Source organism: Meleagris gallopavo, unplaced genomic scaffold, assembly GCF_905368555.1.
Source record: "Meleagris gallopavo unplaced genomic scaffold, MGAL_WU_HG_1.1 scaffold_1, whole genome shotgun sequence".
NCBI classification, from domain to species: domain Eukaryota; kingdom Metazoa; phylum Chordata; class Aves; order Galliformes; family Phasianidae; genus Meleagris; species Meleagris gallopavo.
In genome coordinates this window covers 236,589-264,351 of record NW_028147015.1, presented here as the reverse complement: position 1 = coordinate 264,351, position 27,763 = coordinate 236,589, and the positions used below count along the sequence as shown (strand labels likewise).

Genomic DNA, 27,763 nt, shown 5'->3' with positions numbered 1-27,763 from the left:
CTGTGGGGCACTATGGGGCGCTACGGGGCGCTACGGGGCGCTATGGGGCTCTGTGGGCCTATGCTGTGGGGCTGTATGAAGCGCTATGGGGCGCTGTGGGGCTATGCTGTGGGGCTGTATGGGGCGCTGTGGGGCTGTATGAAGCGCTATGGGGCGCTATGGGCCAATGCTGTGGGGCTGTATGGGGCGCTATGGGGCGCTGTGGGGTGCTATGGGGTGCTATGGGGTGCTATGGGGTGCTGTGGGGTTGTATGGGGCGCTATGGGGCGCTGTGGGGCTATGCTGTGGGGCTGTATGGGGCTATGCTATGGGGCACTATGGGGTGCTATGGGGTGCTATGGGGTGCTATGGGGCGCTGTGGGGCTGTATGGGGCACTATGGGGCTATGCTGTGGGGCTATGCTGTGGGGCTGTATGGGGTGCTATAGGACACTGTGGGGCGCTGTGGGGCTGTATAGGGCACTATGGGGTGCTGTGGGGCGCTATGGGACGCTATGGGGTGCTATGGTGCGCTGTGGGGCTATACTGTGGGGCTGTATGGGGTGCTATGGGGTGCTATGGGGCGCTATGGGGCTATGCTCTGGGGCTATGCTGTGGGGCTGTACTGTGGGGCTGTATGGGGCGCTATGAGGCTATGCTGTGGGGCTATGCTGTGGGGCTATGCTGTTGGGTTGTATGGGGCTCTATGGGGCGCTGTGGGGTGCTATGGGGCGCTGTGGGGCTATGCTGTGGGGCTGTATGGGGCACTATGGGGCGCTATGGGGCTACGCTGTGGGGCTATGCTGTGGGGCGCTGTGGGGCTGTATAGGGCGCTGTGGGGCGCTATGGCGCGCTATGGGGATACGCTGTGGGGCTGTATGTGGCGCTATGGGGCGTTGTGGGGCTGCGCTGTGGGGCTGTATGGGGCGCTATGGGGCGCTGTGGGGCTATGCTGTGGGGCTATGCTGTGGGGCTATGCTGTGGGGCTGTATGGGGCTGTATGTGGCGCTGTGGGGCTCTATGGGGCTATGGTGTGGAGCTGTATGGGGCACTATGGGGAGCTGTGGGGCTACGCTGTGGGGCTACGCTGTGGGGCTGTGCTGTTGGGCTGTATGGGGCTATGCTATGGGGCGCTGTGGGGCTGCGCTGTGGGGCTGCACTGTGGGGCTATGCTGTGGGGCTGTATGGGGCTGTATGTGGCGCTGTGGGGCTCTATGGGGCGCTATGGGGCTATGGTGTGGAGCTGTATGGGGCGCTATGGGGCTATGCTATGGGGCTATGCTGTGGGGCTGTATGGGGCGCTATGGGGCGCTGTGGGGCTGCGCTGTGGGGCTACGCTGTGGGGCTGTATGGGGCGATATGGGGCTATGCTGTGGGGCTATGGTGTGGGGCTGTATGGGGCTATGGGGCGCTATGGGGCGCTGTGGGGCTGCGCTGTGGGGCTGTATGTGGCACTATGGGGCGCTATGGGGCTATGCTGTGGGGCTATGCTGTGGGGCTATGCTGTGGGGCTGTATGGGGCTGTATGGGGCGCTATGGGGCGCTGTGGGGCGCTATGGGGCGCTGTGGGGCTATGCTGTGGGGCTGTATGGGGCTGTATGGGGCTATGCTGTGGGGCTATGCTGTGGGGCTGTATGGGGCTATGTTATGGGGCGCTGTGGGGCTGCGCTGTGGGGCTATGGTGTGGGGCTGTATGTGGCGCTATGGGGCTATGCTGTGGGGCTGCGCGTGGGGCTATGCTGTGGGGATGTATGGGGCTGTATGTGGCGCTGTGGGGCGCTATGGGGCGCTATGGGGCTATGGTGTGGAGCTGTATGGGGCGCTATGGGGCGCTGTGGGGCTGTGCTGTGGGGCTGTGCTGTGGGGCTGTATGTGGCACTATGGGGTGCTGTGGGGCGCTGTGGGGATGTATGGGGCGCTATGGGGCGCTATGGGGCTATGCTGTGGAGCTATGCTGTGGGGCTGTATGGGGCTCTATGGGGCGCTATGGGGCGCTATGGGGCTACGCTGTGGGGCTATGCTGTGGGGCGCTGTGGGGCTGTATAGGGCGCTGTGGGGCGCTATGGCGCGCTATGGGGATACGCTGTGGGGCTGTATGTGGCGCTATGGGGCGCTGTGGGGCTGCGCTGTGGGGCTGCGCTGTGGGGCTGTATGTGGCACTATGGGGCTATGCTATGGGGCACTGTGGGGCTGCGCTGTGGGGCTGCGCTGTGGGGCTACGCTGTGAGGTAGGCCTGGATGCGCTCGCTATGGGGCAGCCGCCCCCATCGCGCCAGGAGCCGCAGCGCCGCCGCCAGCAGCTTCGCACTCAGAGCCTCCAACCTGGGGGGGGGGGGGGGGAGGAGGGGAGGCAAAAATGTGGGGCGCCGTGGGGCACAGATGGGGGGCTATGGTGTGGGGCTCTATGGGGCTCTATGGGGCGCTATGGGGCGCTGTGGGGCTACACTGTGGGGCTATGGTGTGGGACTGTATGGGGCTATGCTATGGGGCGCTATGGGGCGCTATGGGGCTACGCTGTGGGGCTGCATGGGGCGCTATGGGGCTATGCTGTGGGGCTATGCTGTGGGGCTGTATGGGGCGCTATGGGGCGCTATGGGGCTACGCTGTGGGGCTGTATGGGGCGATATGGGGCTATGCTGTGGGGCTAGGGTTTGTGGGACTGTATGGGGCGCTATGGGGCGCTATGGGGCTATGCTGTGGGGCTGTATGGGGCGCTGTGGGGCTATGTTGTGGGACTATGCTGTGGGGCTGTGCTGTGGGGCTGTATGGGGCGCTATGGGGCGCTGTGGGGCTATGCTGTGGGGCTGTATGGGGCTGTATGTGGCGCTGTGGGGCTCTATGGGGCGCTATGGGGCTATGGTGTGGAGCTGTATGGGGCGCTATGGGGCTACGCTGTGGGGCTGTATGGGGCGATATGGGGCTATGCTGTGGGGCTATGGTGTGGGGCTATGCTGTGGGGCTGTATGGGGCTGTATGTGGTGCTATGGGGCGCTGTGGGGCTGTGCTGTGGGGCTGTATGTGGCTGTATGTGGCGCTGTGGGGCGCTGTGGGGCTGTGCTGTGGGGCTGTATGGGGCTGTATGTGGCGCTATGGGGCGCTGTGGGGCTACGCTGTGGGGCTGTATGGGGCTGTATGTGGCGCTATGGGGCGCTGTGGGGCTACGCTGTGGGGCTGTATGGGGCTGTATGTGGCGCTATGGGGCGCTGTGGGGCTGCGCTGTGGGGCTACGCCGTGAGGTAGGCCTGGATGCGCTCGCTATGGGGCAGCCGCCCCCATCGCGCCAGGAGCCGCAGCGCCGCCGCCAGCAGCTTCGCACTCAGAGCCTCCAACCTGGGGGGGGAGGAAAGGGAGGCAAAAATGTGGGGCGCCGTGGGGCACAGATGGGGGGCGGCCCCACATCGCCCCATAGATTCCCCCCCCCCCCCCCCCCCCATAATTACCTGAGGGCCACCTCGAATTTGAGGCTCTCCCACGCAGCTCGCAGCCCCCCCAAACCGGGGGTCTGAGCCCCACGGAGGCGACCCCAACTCCGCACTGCGCTGTTGGGGGGGGGGGGGGGGGGGCAGAAAAAGTTGAGGGGGGGGGACGCAAAAATTTGGGGGGGGGGGAGGAGATACAAAAATTGAGGGGGGCACACAGAGAAACTGGGAGGGGGGACATAAAAATGGGGAGGTGCAAAAATGGGGGGGGGACAAAGATTGGGGGGGACACAAAAATTGGGGGGGGACACAAAAATGGGGGTGGACACAAAAATTGGGGGGGGGACACAAAAATGGGGGGGAGACAAAAATTTGGGGGGGGACACAAAAATGGGGGGGGACAAAAATTGGGGGGGCAACACAAAAATGGGGGGGAGACACAGAAATTTGGGGGGGGGACAAGAACGGGGGGGGACACAAAAATGGGGGGGGACACAAAAATGGGGGGGGACACAAAAATTTGGGGGGAGACACAAAAATTGGGGGGGCAACACAAAAATTGGGGAGGGGGACAAAAATGGGGGGGAGACACAAAAATTTGGGGGGGGACACAAAAATGGGGGGGACACACGGAAATTTGGGGGGGGGACAAGAACGGGGGGGACACAAAAATGGGGGGGGACACAAAAATTGGGGGGAGATGCAAAAATGGGGGGGGACACAAAAATTTGGGGGGGGACAAAAAATTGAGGTGGGGACACAAAAATTGGGGGGGGACACAAAAATTGGGGGGGAGACAAAAATTGGGGGGAGACACAAAAATAGGGGGGGACACAAAAATCGGGGGGGGCACAAAAATTGGGGGGGGACACAAAAATTGGGGGGGAGACACAAAAATGGGGGGGGACACAAAAATTTGGGGGGGGGGACACAAAGATTGGGGGGGACACAAAAATCGGGGGGGGGAGATGCAAAAATGGGGGGGAGACACAGAAATTGGGGGGACAACACAAAAATTGGGGGGGGACACAAAAATGGGGGGGAGACACAGAAATTTGGGGGGGACAAGAACGGGGGGGACACAAAAATGGGGGGGACACAAAAATTGGGGGGGGACACAAAGATTGGGGGGAGATGCAAAAATGGGGGGGAGACACAAAAATTGGGGGGGACACAAAAAATGGGGGGAGACAAAAATAGGGGGGGACACAAAAATCGGGGGCGGCACAAAAAATGGGGGGACACACAAAAATGGGGGGGGACACAAAAATTGGGGGGAGATGCAAAAATGGGGGGGGACACAAAAATAGGGGGGGACACAAAAATGGGGGGGGACAAAAATGGGGGGGACACAAAAATTGGGGGGGGACAAAAAAATGGGGGGGACACAAAAATGGGGGGGAGGGAGACAAAAATTGGGGGGGGACACAAAAATGGGGGGGAGACACAGAAATTTGGGGGGGGGGACAAGAACGGGGGGGGACACAAAAATGGGGGGGACACAAAAATTGGGGGGGAGACACAAAGATTGGGGGGGACACAAAAATGGGGGTCCTCTTCCCCACCCCCCGAGGATTTGGGATCCCATTTCCATCCCCACCCCCCCAACCCGCACCCGCAGGATTTGGGGTCCCCTGAACCCATCCCCACAGATTTGGGGTCCCCCTTCCAGGATTTGGGGTCCCCTAAACCCATCCCCACAGATTTGGGGTCCCCTGAACCCATCCCCACAGATTTGGGGTCCCCAGTAAGGATTTGGGGTCCCTTAAACCCATCCCAAAGATTTGGGGCCCCCCTTCCAGGATTTGGGATCCCCTAAACCCACCCCCCCAGATTTGGGGTCCCCCAGCCAGATTTGGGGTCCCCGGTCAGGATTTGGGGTCCCCCTTCCAGGATTTGGGATCCCCTGAACCCATCCCCCCAGATTTAGGGTCCCCCTTCCAGTCTTTGGGGCTCCTCTCATCCCATCCCCACAGATTTGGGATCCCCTGAACCCATCCCCACAGATTTGGGGTCCCCCTTCCAGTCTTTGGGGCTCTTCTCATCCCACCCCCCCCCAGATTTGGGGTCCCCTGAACCCATCCCCACAGATTTGGGGTCCTCCTTCCAGGATTTGGGATCCCCTGAACCCATCCCCACAGATTTGGGGTCCCCCTTCCAGTCTTTGGGCTCCTCTCATCCCACCCCCCAGATTTGGGGTCCCCTGAACCCATCCCCACAGATTTGGGGTCCCCCTTCCAGTCTTTGGGGCTCCTCTCATCCCATCCCCACAGATTTGGGATCCCCTAAACCCATCCCCACAGATTTGGGGTCCCCCTTCCAGTCTTTGGGGCTCTTCTCATCCCACCCCCCCCCAGATTTGGGGTCCCCTGAACCCATCCCCACAGATTTGGGGTCCTCCTTCCAGGATTTGGGATCCCCTGAACCCATCCCCACAGATTTGGGGTCCCCCTTCCAGTCTTTGGGGCTCCTCTCATCCCACCCCCCAGATTTGGGGTCCCCTGAACCCATCCCCACAGATTTGGGGTCCCCCTTCCAGTCTTTGGGGCTCCTCTCATCCCATCCCCACAGATTTGGGATCCCCTAAACCCATCCCCACAGATTTGGGGTCCCCCTTCCAGTCTTTGGGGCTCTTCTCATCCCACCCCCCCCCAGATTTGGGGTCCCCTGAACCCATCCCCACAGATTTGGGGTCCCCATTCCAGTCTTTGGGGTCCCCTGAACCCATCCCCACAGATTTGGGGTCCCCAGTAAGGATTTGGGGTCCCTTAAACCCATCCCAAAGATTTGGGGCCCCCCTTCCAGGATTTGGGATCCCCTAAACCCACCCCCCCAGATTTGGGGTCCCCCAGCCAGATTTGGGGTCCCCGGTCAGGATTTGGGGTCCCCCTTCCAGGATTTGGGATCCCCTGAACCCATCCCCCCAGATTTAGGGTCCCCCTTCCAGTCTTTGGGGCTCCTCTCATCCCATCCCCACAGATTTGGGATCCCCTGAACCCATCCCCACAGATTTGGGGTCCCCCTTCCAGTCTTTGGGGCTCTTCTCATCCCACCCCCCCCAGATTTGGGGTCCCCTGAACCCATCCCCACAGATTTGGGGTCCTCCTTCCAGGATTTGGGATCCCCTGAACCCATCCCCACAGATTTGGGGTCCCCCTTCCAGTCTTTGGGGCTCCTCTCATCCCACCCCCCAGATTTGGGGTCCCCTGAACCCATCCCCACAGATTTAGGGCCCCCCTTCCAGTCTTTGGGGCTCCTCTCATCCCACCCCCCAGATTTGGGGTCCCCTGAACCCATCCCCACAGATTTAGGGCCCCCCTTCCAGTCTTTGGGGCTCCTCTCATCCCCCCCCCCCCCCCCCCAGATTTGGGGCTCCTCTCATCCCCCCCCCACCCCCCAGATTTGGGGTCCCCCATCCAGTTGTGGGTCCCCCGACCTCTTGGCCATGATGGAGTATCGATCGACGGGGGCCCCGAGGGCGGCGTTGATGCTCCTGACGGTGTTGATGTTCCGGAAGACGAGGAGCATCGGCCTCGGCAGCGCCCTCAGCACCTCCATCACCTCCCCGAAGCGCTGAGCCGCCATCTCGCGCATGTACGCCGTCTCTTCCCGCGTCAGGACGTTGCCCAGGGACAGCTGACCCCCCCGTAGGGGGCGCTGCATCAGGATCTCGCAGAACAGGAAGTAATCTGGGGGGAGAAGAGCGGGAGGGTGGGGGGAAAGGAGGGATTATGGGGCACTGCAGTGAAACTATGGGGCAGAAGAGAGAGAAAACAGGTCACAAGAGCGGGATTATGAAGGAAAAATGTGGGATTATGGGTGCCAGAAGTGGGATTATGGGTCAATTGTGTGGGATTATGGGTCACTGGAGTGAGATTATGGGTCAATAGAGAGTTAACAGGTCACAAGAGCAGGATTATGAAGGAAAAATGTGGGATAATGGGTGCCAAAAGTGGGATTATGGGTCACTTGTGTGGGATTATGGGGCACTGGAGTGAGATTATGGGGCAGTAGAGAAAGATAACAGGTCACAAGAGCGGGATTATGAAGGAAAATGTGGGATTATGGGTGCCAGAAGTGGGACTATGGGTCACCTGTGTGGGATTATGGGTCACTTGTGTGGGATTATGGGACACTGGAGTGAGATTATGGGGCAGTAGAGAGAGATAACTGGTCACAAGAGCGGGATTATGAAGGAAAATGAGGGATTATGGGTGTCAAAAGTGGGATTACGGGTCACTAGTGAGGGATTATGGGGCACTTGTGTGGGATTATGGGGCACTGGAGTGAGATTATGGGGCAGTAGAGAGAGATAACAGGTCACAAGAGCGGGATTATGAAGGAAAACTGTGGGATTATGGGTGCCAGAAGTGGGATTATGGGTTACTTGTGTGGGATTATGGTCAATAGAGAGTTAACAGGTCACAAGAGCAGGATTATGAAGGAAAAGTGTGGGATTATCGGTGCCAGAAGTGGGATTATGGGTCACTTGTGTGGGATTATGGGGCACTGGAGTGAGATTATGGGGCACTAGAGGGAGATAACAGGTCACAAGAGCGGGATTATGAAGGAAAATGTGGGATTATGGGTGCCAGAAGTGGGACTATGGGTCACTTGTGTGGGATTATGGGTCACTTGTGTGGGATTATGGGGCACTGGAGTGAGATTATGGGGCAGTAGAGAAAGATAACAGGTCACAAGAGCGGGATTATGAAGGAAAATGTGGGATTATGGGTGTCAAAAGTGGGATTATGGGTCACTAGTGAGGGATTATGGGGCACTTGTGTGGGATTATGGGGCACTGGAGTGAGATTATGGGGCAGTAGAGAGAGATAACAGGTCACAAGAGAGGGATTATGAAGGAAAATGTGGGACTATGGGTGCCAAAAGTGGGATTATAGGTCACTAGTGAGGGATTATGGGTCACTGGTGTGAGATTATGGGGCAGTAGAGTGAGTTAATAGCTCACAAGAGCGGGATTATGAAGGAAACTGTGGGACTATGGGTGCCAAAAGTGGGATTATGGGTCACATGTGGGATTATGGGTCGCTAGTGTGAGATTATGGGACAGTGGAGTGAGATTACGAGATTATGGGGGAAAGTGGGATTATGACTTAAAGGAGTGAGATTATTGGTCACTAGAGTGGAACTATGATGGAAATAGTGGGATTATGGGTCACCACAGTGAGGTCATGGGTCACTGGATTGAGGTGATGGGGCAGAAATTTGAGATTATGGGGGAAAATGGGATTATGGGTTTCAGAAGTGGGATTACGGGGCAAAAACATGAGATTATGAGTAAAATATCAATTTATAGTTCTAGAAGTGGGATTATGAGGCACAGTAGCAGAATTACTGCCCGCAAAGCAGGATTAGGACCCCCAGAAGTGGGATTAGGACCCCCAGAAGTGGGATTATGAACCCCAGTGGCGGGATTACAGCTCTCATGGTGGGATTAGGACCCCTGGAAGTGGGATTATGAAACGCAGTAGCAGGACTACAGCCCGCAAAGCGGGATTAGGACCCCCGGAATAGGGATTATGAACCCTAGTAGTGGGATTACAGCTCGCATGATAGGATTAGGACCCCTGGAAGTGAGATTTGGACCCGTGGAAGTGGGATTATGAACCGCAGTAGCAGGATTACATCCCGCGAAGTAGGATTAGGACCCCTGAAAGAGGGATTATGAACCCCATTAGATGGGATTACAGCCTGCAATGTAGGATTAGGACCCTCAGAAGTGAGATTAGGATCCCAGTAGTGGGATTACAACCCGCAAGGTGGATTAGGACCCCTGGAAGTGGGATTATGAATGGCAGTAGCAGGATTACAGCCTGCAAAGTAGGATTAGGACCCCTGGAAGTGAGATTAGGACCCCTGGAAGTGGGATGATGAACTCAGTAGCGGGATTACAGCCTGCAAAGTACGATTAGGACCCTTGGAAGTGAGATTAGGACCCTCGGAAGGGCGATTATGAACTCTGGTAGCGGGATTACATCCCTCAAGGTGGGATTAGGACCCCCGGAAGTGAGATTACGACCCCCAGGAGTGGGATTATGAACCCCAGTGGCGGGATAACAGCCCGCAAGGTAGGATTAGGAGCCCCGGAAGAGGGATTATGAGCCCCATTAGCGGTATTACAGTCTACAATGTAGGATTAGGACCCTCGGAAGTCAGATTAGAACCCCCAGACGTGGGATTAAGAACCCAGTGGCGGGATAACAGTCCGCAAGGTAGGATTAGGAGCCCCGGAAGAGGGATTATGAACCCCATTAGTGGTATTACAGTCTACAATGTAGGATTAGGACCCTCGAAAGTGAGATTAGGACCCCCAGAGTGGGATTATGAACCCTAGAGGCGGGATTACAGCTCACAAGGTAGGACTAGGACCCCCGGAAGTGAGATTAGAACCCCCGGAAGTGGGATTATGGCTCACCTTTGACACCCAGCGCGGCCGAATGGCTCCTCATGGCGTTGTCATCCCGCAGCACCACGGCGCGCCACAACTGGCACAGCGCGCGCCGATCCCTGGCGGGGGTCAAGGGTCATGGGGGGGGGGGTTTTGTAACCACGTGTCACCCCCGGTGTCCCCACCCCCCCCCCCCCCCCCCCCCCCGAGGTCCCCACCTCTCGCTCAGGGTCTCGTAGAGGCCGTGGTCCAACAGCACCAACTGCGCGCTGCCATCGGGGCCGCGGCGCACCAGCACTGGGGGACGGACGGACGGACGGACGGACGGACAGTCAGCGTCACACCTGTGTCACCCCTACCACCCCCCGCGTCCCCCCCCCCCCCCATGTTCCTAATCCCCATGTCAGGACCCCATAATCCCACACCCCCCCACGTCCTAAAATCCCACAACGTCCCCATGTCCCCAATCCATGTGGTGACCCCATAATCCCACATCCCACGTCCCCATGTCCCCCATGTCCCACAATGCCCCCATGTCCCCAATCCATGTTGTGACCCCATAATCCCACATCCCACGTCCCCATGTCCCCCATGTCCCACAATGCCCCCATGTCCCCAATCCATGTTGTGACCCCATAATCCCATGTCCCACGTCCCCACATCCCACAATGTCCCCATGTCCATGTTGTGACCCCTTAATCCCACACCCCCCACATCCCAAAGTCCCACAATGTCCCCATGTCCCAATGTCCCACAATGTCCCCATATCCTGATGTCCCCAATCCATGTGGGGACCCCATAATCCCACATCTCACAATGTCCCCATGTCCCACAATGTCCCCATGTCCCCATATCCTGATGTCCCCAAGTCCCCAATCCATGTTGTGACCCCATAATCCCACATCCCACGTCCCCACATCCCACAATGTCCCCATGTCCATGTTGTGACCCCATAATCCCACACCCTCCACATCCCAAAGTCCCACAATGTCCCCATGTCCCAATGTCCCACAATGTCCCCATATCCTGATGTCCCCAATCCATGTGGGGACCCCATAATCCCACACCCCCATGTCCCCATGTCCCACAGTGTCCCCATGTCCCCATATCCCCAAGTCCCCAATCCATGTGGGGACCCCATAATCCCACATCCCACGTCCCCACATCCCACAATGTCCCCATGTCCATGTTGTGACCCCATAATCCCACACCCCCACATCCCAAAGTCCCACAACGTCCCCATGTCCCAATGTCCCACAATGTCCCCATATCCTGATGTCCCCAATCCATGTGGGGATCCCATAATCCCACAATGCCCCCATGTCCCCATATCCTGATGTCCCCAAGTCCCAAATCCATGTGGGGACCCCATAATCCCACACCCCCATGTCCCCATGTCCCACAGTGTCCCCATGTCCCCATATCCTGATGTCCCCATGTCCCCAATCCATGTGGAGACCCCATAATCCCACGTCCCACAGTGTCCCCATGTCCCCATATCCCCATGTCCCCAATCCATGTGGGGACCCCATAATCCCACATCCCACGTCCCCACATCCCACAATGTCCCCATGTCCACGTTGTGACCCCATAATCCCACACCCCCACATCCCAAAGTCCCACAACGTCCCCATGTCCTGATGTCCCACAATGTCCCCATGTCCCCAATCCATGTGGGGACCCCATAATCCCACACCCCCATGTCCCCATGTCCCACAGTGTCCCCATGTCCCCATATCCTCATGTCCCCATGTCCCCAATCCATGTGGGGACCCCATAATCCCACATCCCACGTCCCCACATCCCAAAGTCCCACAACGTCCCCATATCCTGATGTCCCCAATCCATGTGGGGACCCCATAATCCCACATCCCATGTCCCCATGTCCCACAATGTCCCCATGTCCATGTTGTGACCCCTTAATCCCACACCCCCCACATCCCAAAGTCCCCCAACGTCCCCATGTCCCAATGTCCCACAATGTCCCCATATCCTGATGTCCCCAATCCATGTGGGGATCCCATAATCCCACATCTCACAATGTCCCCATGTCCCACAATGTCCCCATGTCCCCATATCCTGATGTCCCCATGTCCCCAATCCATGTGGGGACCCCATAATCCCACGTCCCACAGTGTCCCCATGTCCCCATATCCCCATGTCCCCAATCCATGTGGGGACCCCATAATCCCACATCCCACGTCCCCACATCCCACAATGTCCCCATGTCCAGTTGTGACCCCATAATCCCACACCCCCACATCCAAAGTCCCACAACGTCCCCATGTCCATGTCCCACAATGTCCCCATGTCCCCAATCCATGTGGGGACCCCATAATCCCACACCACATGTCCCCATGTCCCACAGTGTCCCCATGTCCCCATATCCTCATGTCCCCATGTCCCCAATCCATGTGGGACCCCATAATCCACGTCCCACAAGTCCCACAAGTCCCCATATCCATGTCCCCAATCCATGTGGACCCCATAATCCCACATCCCAGTCCCCATCCCACAATGTCCCCATGTCCAGTTGTGACCCCATATCCCACACCCCCACATCCCAAAGTCCCACAACGTCCCCATGTCCTGATGTCCCACAATGTCCCCATTCCTGATGCCCCAATCCATGTGGGGACCCATAATCCCACACCCCAATGTCCCCATGTCCCACATGTCCCCATGTCCCCATACCCTATGTCCCCAAGTCCCCAATCCATGTTGGGACCCCATAATCCCACATCCCACGTCCCCACATCCCACAAGTCCCCATCGTCCCAATGTTGTGACCCCATAATCCCACATCCCATGTCCCATGTCCCACAATGTCCCCATGTCCATGTTGTGACCCCATAATCCCACACCCCCACATCCCAAAGTCCCCAACGTCCCCATGTCCAATGTCCCACAATGTCCCCATATCCTGATGTCCCCAATCCATGTGGGGATCCATAATCCCACATCTCACAATGTCCCCATGTCCCACAATGTCCCCATGTCCCCATACCTGATGTCCCCAAGTCCCAATCCATGTTGTGACCCCATAATCCCACATCCCACGTCCCCACATCCCACAATGTCCCCATGTCCATGTTTGTGACCCCATAATCCCACACCCTCCACATCCCAAAGTCCCCAATGTCCATGTGTACCCATAATCCCACATCCCACAATCCCAAGTCCACATGTCCCCCATGTTCCCATAATCCCACATGTCCACAATGTCCCCATATCCATGATGTCCCCAATCCATGTGGGGATCCCATAATCCCACATCTCACAATGTCCCCATGTCCCCATACCTGATGTCCCATGTCCCCAATCCATGTGGGACCCCATAATCCCACATCCCATGTCCCACCATGTCCCCAATCCATGTGTGACCCCATATCCCAACATGTGTACCCCATAAGTCCCACATCCCAGTCCCAAATCCCAATGTCCCCAATCCATGTGGTGACCCCATAATCCCACACCCCCACAACCCAAAGTCCCACAATGTCCCCAAGTCCCAAAGTCCCACAATGTCCACATCCCGATGTCCCCATGTCCATGTTGTGACCCCATAATCCCACTCCCCCATCCCAATGTCCCCAACGTCCCCATGTCCCCATTCCCCAATGTCCCCATGTCCCCAATCCATGTGGAGACCCCATAATCCCACTGCCCTACAACCCAGTGTCCCCGTGTCCCATATCCCCATATCCTGATGTCCCCAATCCATGTGGGACCCATAATCCACTCCCCATGTCCCCATATCCCAAATGTCCCCATTGTCCCCATATCCCAAAGTCCCCAGTCCCAATCAGGACCCATAATCCACACCCATGTCCCACCACAGTGTCCCCATGTCCCCATATCCCATTGTCCCCATGTCCCCAGTCCATGTGGGGTCCCCATAATCCCACAGCCCCACATCTCAATGTCCCACAATGTCCCCATATCCTATAACCCCATAACCCCCCACCCCATAACCCCATATCCTATAACCCCATATCCTGTAACCCCATAACCCCCCACCCCATAACCCCATATCCTATAACCCCATAACCCCCCAGCCCATAACCCCACATCCTATAACCCCATATCCTGTAACCCCATATCCTGTAACCCCATAACCCCCCACCCATAACCCCACATCCTATAACCCCATAACCCCCCACCCATAACCCCACATCCTATAACCCCATATCCTGTAACCCCATATCCTGTAACTCCATAACCCCCCAACCCAAAACCCCATATCCTATAACCCCATATCCTGTAACCCCATAACCCCCCACCCCATAACCCCACATCCTATAACCCCATATCCTATAACCCCAACAACCCCCACCCCATAACCCCCCACCCCATATCCTGTAACCCAACCCCCCCCCAACAACCCCCCATCCCAAAACCCCCCACCCCACAACCCCACATCCCACAATCCCCCACCCATAACCCACATCCTATAACCCCATATCCTGTAACCCAACCCCCCACCCCACAACCTCCCATCCAAAACCCCCACCCCACAAAACCCCACCCCACAAACCCCCACCCCAAAACCCCCCATCCCACAAAACCCCACCCCAAAACCCCCCCCCCACAACCCCACAGCCCCCAACCCCCCACCCCACAACCCCCCACCCCAAAACCCTCCACCCCACAACCCCCCACCCCACAACCCTCCACCCCACAACCCCCCACCCCACAACCCACACCCACAGCCCTCCATCCCAAAACCCCCCATCCCCCAACTCCCCACCCCACAACCCCCCACCCCCCAACCTCCCACCCCCCAACCTCCCACCCCACAACCCCCCACCCCACAACCCCCCATCCCACAACCCCCCACCCACAACCCCCCACCCCAAAACCCCCCATCCCACAAAACCCCCACCCCACAACCCCCCGACACAACTCCCCATCCCAAAACCCCCCATCCCACAACCCCCCACCTCACAACCCCCCATCCCACAACCCCCACCCCAAAACCCCCCATCCCACAAAACCCCACACCCCACAACCCCCCGACACAACTCCCCATCCCAAAACCCCCCATCCCCAACCTCCCACCCCACAACTCCCCATCCCACAACCCCCCACCCCACAACCCCCCATCCCCCAACTCCCCACCGCACAACCTCCCACCCCACAACCCCCCATCCCACAACCTCCCACCCCCCAACCTCCCACCCACAAACCCCTCACCCCACAGCCCTCCATCCCAAAACCCCCATCCCCCAACCCCCCCCCACAACCCCCCATCCCAAAACCCCCAATCCCACCCCCCCACCCCACAACCCCCCACCCCAAAATCCCCCACCCCACAACCCCCCATCCCCCAACCCCCCACCCCACAACCCCCCCCACCCACAACCTCCATCCCCCCACCCCACAACCCCCCACCCCACAGCCCCCCACCCCCACCCCACAGCCCCCCCCCCACTCACCGTTCCCTGGATGTGGGTCAGCATGGATGAACCCGGTGTAGAAGATTTGCTCCGCGAAAACCCGGATCAGTTTGGCAGCGGCCTGAGGGGGCGGGAAGCCGAGTGCCATCGTGTCCCAACGTGTCCCCAACATGTCCCCATCGTGTCCCCAACGTGTCCCCAACGTGTCCCCATCATGGCCCCAACAAGTCCCCAACGTGTCCCCATCGTGTCCCCAACGTGTCCCATCGTGTCCTCAACGTGTCCCCAATGTGTCCCCATCATGTCCCACATGTCCCCAACATGTCCCTAATGTGTCCAATCGTGTCCCAACGTGTCCCCATCGTGTCCCCAACGTGTCCCCATCGTGTCCCCAACATGTCCAAATCGTGTCCCCAACAAGTTCCCAACGTGTCCCCAACGTGTCCCCATCGTGTCCCCAACGTGTCCCATCGTGTCCTCAACGTGTCCCCAACGTGTCCCCAACGTGTCCCCATCGTGTCCCCATCGTGTCCCAACGTGTCCCCATCGTGTCCCAACGTGTCCCCATCGTGTCCCCAACGTGTCCCCATCGTGTCCCCAACATGTCCATCGTGTCCCCAACAAGTTCCCAACGTGTCCCCAACATGTCCCCATCGTGTCCCCAACAAGTTCCCAACGTGTCCCCAACGTGTCCCCATCGTGTCCCCAACATGTCCCCATCGTGTCCCAACAAGTTCCCAACGTGTCCCAACGTGTCCCCATCGTGTCCCAACGTGTCCCCATCGTGTCCCAACATCCATCATGTCCAAATCGTGTCCCATCGTGTCCCCAACATGTCCCCAATGTGTCCCCAACTCGTCCCCATACGTGTCCCCATCGTGTCCCAATCGTGTCCCCAACATGTCCCCATCATGTCCCCAACATGTCCCCAATGTGTCCCCATCATGTCCCCAAGTCCCCAACATGTCCCTAACGTGTCCAAATCGTGTCCCAACGTGTCCCCATTGTGTCCCCATGTCTCCCCATCGTCCCCAGTGTGTCCCCAACGTGTCCCCAACATTCCCCATCATGTCCAAATCGTGTCACCATCGTGTCCCAACATGTCCCCAATGTGTCCCCAACATGTCCCCATTGTGTCCCCACGTGTCCAAATCGTGTCCCCAACATGTCCCCATCGTGTCCCCAACATGTCCCCAATGTGTCCCCATCATGTCCCCATCATGTCCCCAACATGTCCCCATCTGTCCCAAATCGTGTCCAATCGTGTCCTCAACATGTCCCCATCGTGTCCCCATCATGTCCCCAATGTGTCCCAATCGTGTCCCCAACGTGTCCCCATTGTGTCCATACGTGTCCCCATCGTGTCCCATCGTGTCCCCATCATGTCCCCCATCATCGTCCCACAGTCCAAATCGTGTCACCATCGTGTCCCCAACATCTCCCCATCATGTCCAAATCGTGTCACCATCGTGTCCCCAACATGTCCCCAATGTGTCCCCAACATCTCCCCATCGTGTCCCTATCGTGTCCAAATCGTGTCCCCAACATGTCCCCATCATGTCCCCAACATGTCCCCAATGTGTCCCCATCATGTCCCCAACATGTCCCCAACATGTCCCTAATGTGTCCAAATCGTGTCCCAACGTGTCCCCATTGTGTCCCCAATGTCTCCCCATCATGTCCCCAGTGTGTCCCCAACGTGTCCCCAACATCTCCCCATCATGTCCAAATCGTGTCACCATCGTGTCCCCAACATGTCCCCAATGTGTCCCCAACATCTCCCCATTGTGTCCCCAACGTGTCCAAATCGTGTCCCCAACATGTCCCCATCGTGTCCCCAACATGTCCCCAATGTGTCCCCATCATGTCCCCATCATGTCCCCAACATGTCCCCATCATGTCCCTATCGTGTCCAAATCGTGTCCTCAACATGTCCCCATCGTGTCCCCATCATGTCCCCAATGTGTCCAAATCGTGTCCCAACGTGTCCCCATTGTGTCCTCAACGTGTCCCCATCGTGTCCCATCGTGTCCCCATCATGCCCCCAACATCTCCCCATCATGTCCAAATCGTGTCACCATCGTGTCCCCAACATCTCCCCAACATCTCCCCATCATGTCCCCATCATGTCCCAACGTGTCCCCAATGTGTCCCCATCGTGTCCCCATCGTGTCCCCAATGTGTCCAAATCATGTCCCAACATGTCCCCATCGTGTCCCCATCATGCCCCCAACATCTCCCCATCATGTCCAAATCGTGTCACCATCATGCCCCCAACATGTCCCCATCGTTTCCCCATCGTGTCCCAACGTGTCCCCATCGTGTCCCAACGTGTCCCCATCGTGTCCCCAACATGTCCCCATCTGTCCCTATCGTGTCCAAATCGTGTCCCCACATGCCCCCAACATCTCCCCATCATGTCCAAATCGTGTCACCATCGTGTCCCCAACATGTCCCCATCGTGTCCCCATCGTGTCCCCAATGTGTCCCCATCATGCCCCCAATGTGTCCAAATCGTGTCCCAACGTGTCCCCATTGTGTCCCCAACATGTCCCCAATGTGTCCCCATCATGTCCCCAATGTGTCCAAATCGTGTCCCAACGTGTCCCCATTGTGTCCCCAACATGTCCCCATCGTGTCCCCATCGTGTCCCAATGTGTCCCCATCATGTCCCCAACATCTCCCCATCATGTCCAAATCGTGTCCCCATCATGTCCCCATCGTGTCCCCATCGTGTCCCCAACATGTCCCCAATGTGTCCCCAACATGTCCCCATCGTGTCACCAACGTGTCCCCAACATGTCCCCATCGTGTCCCCATCATGTGCCCATCATGTCCAAATGTGTCCCCATCATGTCCCCAACGTGTCCCCAATGTGTCTCCAACATCTCCCCATCGTGTCCCTATCGTGTCCAAATCGTGTCCCCAACATGTCCCCATCGTGTCCCCAACATGTCCCCATCGTGTCCCCATCGTGTCCCAACGTGTCCCCAACATGTCCCCATCGTGTCCCCATCGTGTCCCCATCATGCCCCCGACATCTCCCCATCATGTCCAAATGTGTCCCCATCATGTCCCCAACGTGTCCCCAATGTGTCCCCAACATCTCCCCATCGTGTCCCTATCGTGTCCAAATCGTGTCCCCAACATGTCCCCATTGTGTCCCCATCATGTCCCCAATGTGTCCCCATCGTGTCCCAACATGTCCCCATCGTGTCCCCAACATGTCCCCATCATGTCCCCAATGTGTCCCCATTGTGTCCCCATCATGTCCCCATCGTGTCCCAACGTATCCCCGTCGTGTCCCCAACGTGTCCCCAACATGTCCCCATCGTGTCCCCAATGTGTCCCAACGTCTCCCCATCATGTCCCCAATGTGTCCCCATCGTGTCCCCAACATGTCCCCAATGTGTCCTCAATGTGTCCCCATCGTGTCCCCATCATGTCCCCATCGTGCCCCCAACGTGTCCCCAACACATCCCCATCGTGTCCCCAATGTGTCCCCATTATGTCCCCATTATGTACCCATCCAGTCCCCAACGTATCCCCATCGTGTCCCCAACGTGTCCCCATCGTGTCCCCAATGTGTCCCCAACATGTCCCCAACGTATCCCCGTCGTGTCCCCAACGTGTCCCCAATGTATCCCCAACATGTCCCCAACGTATCCCCGTCATGTCCCCATCGTGTCCCCAACATGCCCCCAACATGTCCCCATCATGTCCCCAATGTGTCCAAATCGTGTCCCAACATGTCCCCATCGTGTCCCCAACGTGTCCCCATCATGTCCCCAATGTGTCCAAATCGTGTCCCCAACGAGTCCACATCGTGTCCCCAACGTGTTCCCAACGTGTCCCCATCATGTCCCCATTGTGTCCCCAATGTGTCCCCATCGTGTCCCCATCGTGTCCCAACGTGTCCCCATAGTGTCCCCAACATGTCCCCATCATGTCCCCATCATGTCCCCATCGTGTCCCCATCGTGTCCCAACATGTCCCCATCGTGTCCCCAACGTGTCCCCATCGTGTCCCCAACAAGTCCCCAACGTGTCCCCATCGTGTCCCCATCGTGTCCCCAACAAGTCCCCAACGTGTCCCCATCATGTCCCCGATGTCTCCCCATCGTGTCCCCAACGTGTCCAAATCGTGTCCCCATCATGTCCCCAGTGTGTCCCCATCATGTCCCCATGCTGTCCCCCTAATGTCCCCAAGGCATCCCCTCAGTGTCCCCATTGTTTTCCCACGATGTCCCCATGTTGTTCCCATAATGTCCCCACAGTGTCCCCATGGTGTCCCCATAATGTCCCCAAGGTGTCCCCACCATGTCCCCACAGTGTCCCCATTGAGTGCCCTCAGTGTCCCCACAATGTCCCCAAGGTGTCCCCATGATATTCCCATCAAGTCCCCACAGTGTCCCCATTGTGTCCCCATTGTGTCCCCTCAGTGTCCCCATAATGTCCCCACGATGTCCCCATAATGTCCGCATGGTGTCCCCAGTGTTGTCCCCATGGTGTCCCCATAATGTCCCCACAATGTCCCCAAGGCATCCCCTCAATCTCCTCATAACGTCCCCACGGTGTCCCCTCACTGTCCCCACAATGTCCCCTTAATGTCCCCATGGTGTCCCCTCAATTTCCCCATTTTGTCCCCATAGTGCCCCCGTGATGTCCCCTCAATGTCCCCATGATGTCCCCTCAAATGTCCCCATAATGTCCCCATGCTGTCCCCACAATGTTCACACAGTGTCCCCTCAATGTCCCCATGCTGTCCCCATGCTGTCCCCATGCTGTCCCCGCAATACCCCACGATGTCCCCATGCTGTCCCCCCACCCCCCCGCTGTCCCCACTCACATCCCGTGGGTGCAGCCCCTGCTGCCGGATCCCCTCCACGTTGGTGATTTTGCAGCCATCACAGAAGTCAGCCGTGAGCACACGCTGGGGACAGTGGGGACAGTGGGGACATTGGGGACATTGGGGACAGTGGGGATGCTGGGAATGATGGGGATGCTGGGGACACTGGGGACACTGGGGACATCAGGGGCAATGGGAGCACTGGGGGCATTGGGGACACTGGGGGCAATGGGGGCAATGGGGACATCAGGGGACAATGGGGACACTGGGGACACTGGGGACAATGGGGACATTAGGGGCAATGGGGACATTGGGGGCATTGGGGACATGGGGGGAAATGGGGACATTGGAGGCATTGGGGACAGTGGGGACAGTGGGGACATTGGGGACATTGGGGACAGTGGGGACAGTGGGAATGATGGGGATGCTGGGGACACTGGGGACATCAGGGGCAATGGGAGCATTGGGGGCATTGGGGACACTGGGGGCAATGGGGGCAATGGGGGCATTGGGGACATTGGGGACAATGGGGACACTGGGAGCAATGGGGACATTAGGGGCAATGGGAGCATTGGGGGCATTGAGGACACGGGGGGAAATGGGGACATTGGAGACATTGGGGACAGTGGGGACAGTGGGGACATTGGGGACAGTGGGAATGATGGGGATGCTGGGGACACTGGGGACATTGGGGACATCAGGGGCAATGGGAGCATTGGGGACATTGGGGACACTGGGGCAATGGGGACATTGGGGACATGGGGGGAAATGGGGACATTGGAGGCATTGGGGACAGTGGGGACAGTGGGGACATTGGGGACAGTGGGGACAGTGGGAATGATGGGGATACTGGGGACACTGGGGACACTGGGGACATCAGGGGCAATGGGAGCATTGGGGGCATTGGGGACACTGGGGGCAATGGGGACATTGGGGACACTGGGGACAGTGGGGACATTGGGGACAATGGGGGCAATGGGGACATTGAGGACATTGGAGGCGTTGGGGACACTGGGGACAATGGGGACATTGGGGACAATGGGGACATTGGGGGCAATGGGGACATTGGGGGCATTGGGGGCAATGGAAGCAATGGGGGCATTGGGGACACTGGGGGCAATGGGGACATTGGGGACATTGGGGACAATGGGGACATTAGGGGCAATGGGAGCACTGGGGGCATTGGGGACATTGGAGACATTGGGGACACTGGGGGCAATGGGGACAATGGGGACAATGGGGGCAATGGGGGCATTGGGGACATGGGGGGAAATGGGGACATTGGAGGCATTGGGGACAGTGGGGACAGTGGAGACATTGGGGACATTGGGGACAGTGGGGACAGTGGGAATGATGGGGATGCTGGGGACACTGGGGACACTGGGGACATCAGGGGCAATGGGAGCATTGGGGGCATTGGGACACTGGGGGCAATGGGGACATTGGGGACAATGGGAGCATTGGGGGCATTGGGGACATGGGGGGAAATGGGGACATTGGAGGCATTGGGGACAGTGGGGACAGTGGGGATGCTGGGAATGATGGGGATGCTGGGGACACTGGGGACACTGGGGACATCAGGGGCAATGGGAGCATTGGGGGCATTGGGGACACTGGGGGCAATGGGGGCAATGGGGACATTAGGGGCAATGGGAGCATTGGGGGCATTGGGGACAATGGGGACATTGGGGACACTGGGGACAATGGGGACATTGGGGACAATGGGGACAATGGGGGCAATGGGGGCAATGGGGACAATGGGGGCAATGGGGACATTGGGGGCATTGGGGGCATTGGGGACACTGGGGACAATGGGAGCAATGGGGACATTGGGGGCAATGGGGACATGGGGGGAATTGGGGGCATTGGGGGCATTGGAGACATTGGGGACACAGGGGACAATGGGGACATTGGGGACACTGGGGACACTGGGGACACTGGGGGCAATGGGGACATTGGGGACACTGGGGACACTGGGGACACTGGGGGCAATGGGGACATTGGGGACACTGGGGACATTGGGGGCAATGGGGACACTGGGGACACTGGGGACAATGGGGGCAATGGGGACACTGGGGACACTGGGGACACTGGGGGCAATGGGGATATTGGGGACACTGGGGACACTGGGGGCAATGGGGACAAGGGGGGCATTGGGGTCACTGGGTCCCCCCACAGTTCCCAGTATCCCCCCAGTCCCCCCAGTATCCACCCAGTCCTCCCAGTATCCCCACTGTCCCCACCATCCCCAGCCCTCCCAGCCTCCCCAGTCCACCCAGTCCTACCAGTATCCCCAGTCCCCCCAGTATCCATTGTCCCCCCTCAACTGCAGTCCTCCCAGTATCCCCAGTATTCCCTCCATCTCCCCACCAGTATCCCCCCAGTGCTCCCAGTCCCCCCAGTATCCCCATCCTCCCAATATCCCCATTGTCCCACCATCCCCAGTCCTCCCGGTCCCCCCAGTATCCCCAGTCCTCCCAGTATCCCCAGTCCTCCCAGTATCCCCATTGTCCCACCATCCCCAGTCCTCCCAGTATCCCCAGTCCTCCCAGTATCTCCAGTCCTCCCAGTATCCCCATTGTCCCACCATCCCCAGTCTTCCCAGTATCCCCAGACCCCAGTCCTCCCAGTATCCCCAATCCACCCGTCCCCCCAGTATCCCCAGTCCCCCCAGTACCGCCAGTCCTCCCAGCCCTCCAGTATCCCCAGTCCCCCCAGTATCCCCAGTCCTCCCAGCCCTCCAGTATCCCCAGTCCTCCTGTCCCCCCAGTATCCCCAGTCCTCCCAGTATCCCCAGTCTCCCCAGTATCCCCAGTCCTCCCGTCCCCCAGTATCCCCAGTCGCCCCAGTATCCCCAGTCCTCCCAGTATCCCCAGTCTCCCCAGTCCTCCCAGTATCCCCAGTCCCCCCAGTATCCCCAGTCCTCCCAGCCCCCCAGTATCTCCAGTCCTCCCAGACCCCCAGTCCCCCCAGTATCCGCCCAGCTCCCCGCAGTCCTCCAGTCCCCCCAGTATCCCCAGTCCTCCCAGGATCCCCAGTCCTCCCGTCCCCCCAGTATCCCCAGTCCTCCCAGTATCCCCAGTCCTCCCAGCCCCCCAGCATCCCCCAGCCCCCCGCAGTCCCCAGTCCTCCCAGTATCCCCAGTCTCCCCAGTATCCCCAATCCTCCCAGTATCCCCAGTCCCTCCAGTATCCCCAGTCCTCCCGTCCCCCCAGTATCCCCAGTCCCCCCAGTATCCCCATTCCTCCCAGCCCCCCAGTATCCCCCCAGCCCCCCGCAGTCCCCAGTCCCCCCAGTATCCCCAGTCCTCCCAGTATCCCCAGTCCTCCCAGCCCCCCAGCATCCCTCCAGCCCCCCGCAGTCCCCAGTCCTCCCAGTATCCCCAGTCCCCCCAGTATCCCCATTCCTCCCAGTATCCCCAGTCCCCCCAGTATCCCCAGTCCTCCCAGCCCCCCAGCATCCCCCCAGCCCCCCGCAGTCCCCAGTCCTCCCAGTATCCCCAGTCCTCCCAGTATCCCCAGTCCTCCCAGCCCCCCAGCATCCCCCCAGCCCCCCGCAGTCCCCAGTCCCCCCAGTATCCCCAGTCCCCCCAGTATCCCCAGTCCTCCCAGTATCCCCAGTCCTCCCAGCCCCCCAGCATCCCCCCAGCCCCCCGCAGTCCCCAGTCCCCCCAGTATCCCCAGTCCCCCAGTATCCCCAGTCCTCCCAGTATCCCCAGTCCTCCCAGTATCCCCATTCCTCCCAGCCCCCCAGCATCCCCCCATCCCCCCAGTATCCCCAGTCCCCCCAGTATCCCCAGTCCTCCCAGTATCCCCAGTCCTCCCAGCCCCCCAGCATCCCCCCAGCCCCCCGCAGTCCCCAGTCCCCCCAGTATCCCCAGTCCCCCCAGTATCCCCAGTCCTCCCAGTATCCCCAGTCCTCCCAGTATCCCCATTCCTCCCAGCCCCCCAGCATCCCCCCAGCCCCCCGCAGTCCCCAGTCCCCCCAGTATCCCCACTCTCCCCCCGTCCCCAGTCCCCCCAGTCCCCGCACCGCCCCCCCCACCCCGCCGGTGCTCCCAGTGCTCCCAGTGCTCCCAGTCACCTTGCTGCAGAGCTCCCAGTGCACGCGCGGCACCACGACGAAGCCGAAGTGCTGGAGGTCCCGCGCGCAGCGCTCCGCGTTCCTCCCCTCCTGCTCAAAGTCCAGCTCCTGAGCCAGCGTCCCGCGGAGGTCCTGGGGCGGCGGGGGGGGACAAAATGGGGACGGTGAGGGGACAGTGAGGGGACAGAGAGGGGACAAAATGGGGACGGTGAGGGGACAGTGAGGGGACAGCAGGGGGACAAAATGGGGACGGTGAGGGGACAGTGAGGGGACAGCAGGGGGATAAAATGGGGACGGTGAGGGGACAGCAGGGGGACAAAATGGGGACAGGGAGGGGACAGTGAGGGGACAGCAGGGGGACAAAATGGGGACAGAGAGGGGACAGTGAGGGGACAGCAGGGGGATAAAATGGGGACAGTGAGGGGACAAAATGGGGACGGTGAGGGGACGGCAGGGGGATAAAATGGGGACAGTGAGGGGACAGCAGGGGGATAAAATGGGGACAGTGAGGGGACAGCAGGGGGACAAAATAGGGACAGTGAGGGGACAAAATGGGGACAGTGAGGGGACAAAATGGGGACGGTGAGGGGACGGCAGGGGGATAAAATGGGGACAGTGAGGGGACAGCAGGGGGATAAAATGGGGACAGTGAGGGGACAGCAGGGGGACAAAATGGGGACAGTGAGGGGACAGTGAGGGGACAGCAGGGGGATAAAATGGGGACAGTGAGGGGACAGCAGGGGGACAAAATGGGGATGGTGAGGGGACAGCAGGGGGACAAAATGGGGACAGTGAGGGGACAGTGAGGGTCAGCAGGGGGATAAAATGGGGACAGTGAGGGGACAGCAGGGGGACAAAATGGGGATGGTGAGGGGACAGCAGGGGGACAAAATGGGGACAGTGAGGGGACAGTGAGGGTCAGCAGGGGGATAAAATGGGGACAGTGAGGGGACAGCAGGGGGACAGAGAGGGAACAAAATGGGGACAGTGAGGGGACAGCAGGGGGACAAAATGGGGACAGTGAGGGGACAGCAGGGGGACAGAGAGGGGACAAAATGGGGACAGTGAGGGGACAGCAGGGGACAGAGAGGGGACAAAATGGGGACGGTGAGGGGACAGCAGGGGGACAGTGTGTGGACAGTGAGTGGACAATGAGGGGACAGTGAGGGGACAGCAGGGGGACGGTGAGGAGACAATGAGGGGACAGTGTGGGGACATTGTGGGGACAGCAAGGGGACAGTGAGGGGACAGTGAGGTGACAGCATGGGGATATTGGGGGAACAGTGAGGGAACAATGAGGGGACAGTGTGGGGACACTGGGGGGACAAAATGGGGACAGTGAGGGGACAGCAAGGGGACATTGGGGGACAGTGTGGGGACAAAATGGGGACATAGAGGGGACACTGGGAGGACACTGAAGGGACACCATGGGGACATTGAAGCACAGTATGGGGACAGTGAGGGGACAGCGTGGGGACAGTGAGGGGACAAGATGGAGACAGCATGGGGACAGCATGGGGACACTGGGGGACAGTGAGGGGACAGAGGGGGGACATAGAGGTGGACATAGAGGGGACATTGGGAGGAAATCGAGGGGACACTGAGGGGACATTGAGGGGACGTCGGGGGGACATTGAGGGGACAGCATGGGGACATTGAGGGGACACTGAGGGGACGGGGGGACATAGAGGGACACTGAGGGGACATTGAGGAGACACTGGGGGGGCGGTTGGGGGGGACATTGAGGGGACATGAGGGAACACAGAGGGGACATTGAGGGGACACTGAGGTGACATCGAGGGGACATTGGGGGGACAATGTGGGGACATTGAGGGGACACTGAGGGACGGGGGGACATAGAGGGACATTGAGGAGACACTGGGGGACGTGGGGGGGACATTGAGGGGACATGAGGGAACAGAGAGAGGACATTGAGGGGACACTGAGGTGACATCGAGGGGACACTGGGGGGACAACGTGGGGACACTGAGGGGACGGGGGGACATAGAGGGACATTGAGGAGACACTGGGGGGACGTTGGGGGGGACATTGAGGTGACAGTGAGGGAACACAGAGGGGACATTGAGGGGACACTGAGGTGACATCGAGGGGACAACGTGGGGACATCGAGGGGACACTGAGGGGACGGGGGGACATAGAGGGACACTGAGGGGACATTGAGGAGACACTGGGGGGGCGGTTGGGGGGGACATTGAGGGGACATGAGGGAACACAGAGGGGACACTGAGGGGACACTGAGGTGACATCGAGGGGACACTGGGGGGACAACGTGGGGACATTGAGGGGACACTGAGGGGACGGGGGGACATAGAGGGACATTGAGGAGACACTGGGGGGACGTGGGGGGGACATTGAGGGGACATGAGGGAACACAGAGGGGACATTGAGGGGACACTGAGGTGACATCGAGGGGACACTGGGGGGACAACGTGGGGACATCGAAGGGACACTGAGGGGACGGGGGGACATAGAGGGACACTGAGGGGACATTGAGGAGACACTGGGGGGGCGGTTGGGGGGGACATTGAGGGGACATGAGGGAACACAGAGGGGACATTGAGGGGACACTGAGGTGACATCGAGGGGACACTGGGGGGACAACGTGAGGACATTGAGGGGACACTGAGGGGACGGGGGGACATAGAGGGACATTGAGGGGACACTGAGGAGACACTGGGGAGACGTTGAGGGGGACATTGAGGGGACATTGAGGGAACATAGAGGGGACACTGAGGTGACATCGAGGGGACACAGGGGGGACAACGTGGGGACATTGAGGGGACGGGGGGACATAGAGGGACACTGAGGAGACACTGGGGGGACGTGGGGGGGACATTGAGGGGACATGAGGGAACAGAGAGAGGACATTGAGGGGACACTGAGGTGACATCGAGGGGACACTGGGGGGACAACGTGGGGACATTGAGGAGACACCGAGGAGACACCATGAGGACATGGCGGGGACATTGGATGGACACTGGGGTGACGGTGAGGTGACGGTGAGGTGACATTGAGAACGACACTGAGACGACACTGAGGTGACCCCGAGGTGACCGTGAGGTGACAGCGAGGTGACAGCGAGGTGGCATTTTGGGCGCCCACCTGCAGCACCCAGCTGAAGCCGAAGTTGGGGTGCATGAACTCCACGATGCGCAGCAGCAGCTCCAGCGTCCGCATGTCGCCCGCAAAGCGATCGCGCAGGTCGATGTGCTGCACCTGGGGACACGGCTGTCACCTCCCTGTCACCTCCCCCCCCCTCCCCCCGTAAGGTCACCGCCCCTCTGGGTCACCCACCCCGACGGTGTCACCTCCCCCCCGGCTGTCGCCACGTCCCCATCAAAGTGGATCCTCATGTCGATGTGCTGCACCTGGGGACACCGCTGTCACCTCCCTGTCACCTCTCCCCATGGCGTCCCCTCCCCATTGTGTCACCCACCCCCAATGTCACCTCCCCCCCACGGTGTCACCTCCCTTCTGTGTCACCTCCACCTACAGTGTCACCCAACCCCATTGTCACCCAACCTCCATGGTGTCACCTCCCCATGGTGTCACCTCCCCTCTGGATCACCTGTACTCCAATGTCACCACCCCCACGGTGTCACCTCC

General features: G+C 59.3%; 2 protein-coding genes across 2 annotated transcripts in view; both read right to left on the bottom strand.

The window, feature by feature from the left end:
- ADCK5 (aarF domain containing kinase 5) overlaps positions 1–27,763 on the bottom strand; it is a 54,141-nt gene continuing 26,378 nt past the window's right edge. Inside the window, 9 exon segments of the mRNA XM_085215041.1 lie at positions 1–3,308; positions 3,419–3,517; positions 6,834–7,086; positions 9,834–9,925; positions 10,025–10,103; positions 15,245–15,326; positions 20,054–20,137; positions 24,137–24,268; positions 27,260–27,373. Of these exon segments, the coding sequence (XP_085071167.1) occupies positions 3,203–3,308; positions 3,419–3,517; positions 6,834–7,086; positions 9,834–9,925; positions 10,025–10,103; positions 15,245–15,326; positions 20,054–20,137; positions 24,137–24,268; positions 27,260–27,373 (1,041 nt within the window). The 3' untranslated portion in view covers positions 1–3,202.
- Positions 24,946–25,844, bottom strand: LOC146542038 (uncharacterized). The gene is made up of 2 exons (XM_085215055.1): positions 25,586–25,844; positions 24,946–25,474 (listed from the first exon to the last, which is right to left on the bottom strand). The coding sequence occupies exons 1-2, from the start codon at positions 25,768–25,770 to the stop codon at positions 24,946–24,948; spliced, it is 714 nt and encodes a 237-aa protein (XP_085071181.1). The 5' UTR covers positions 25,771–25,844.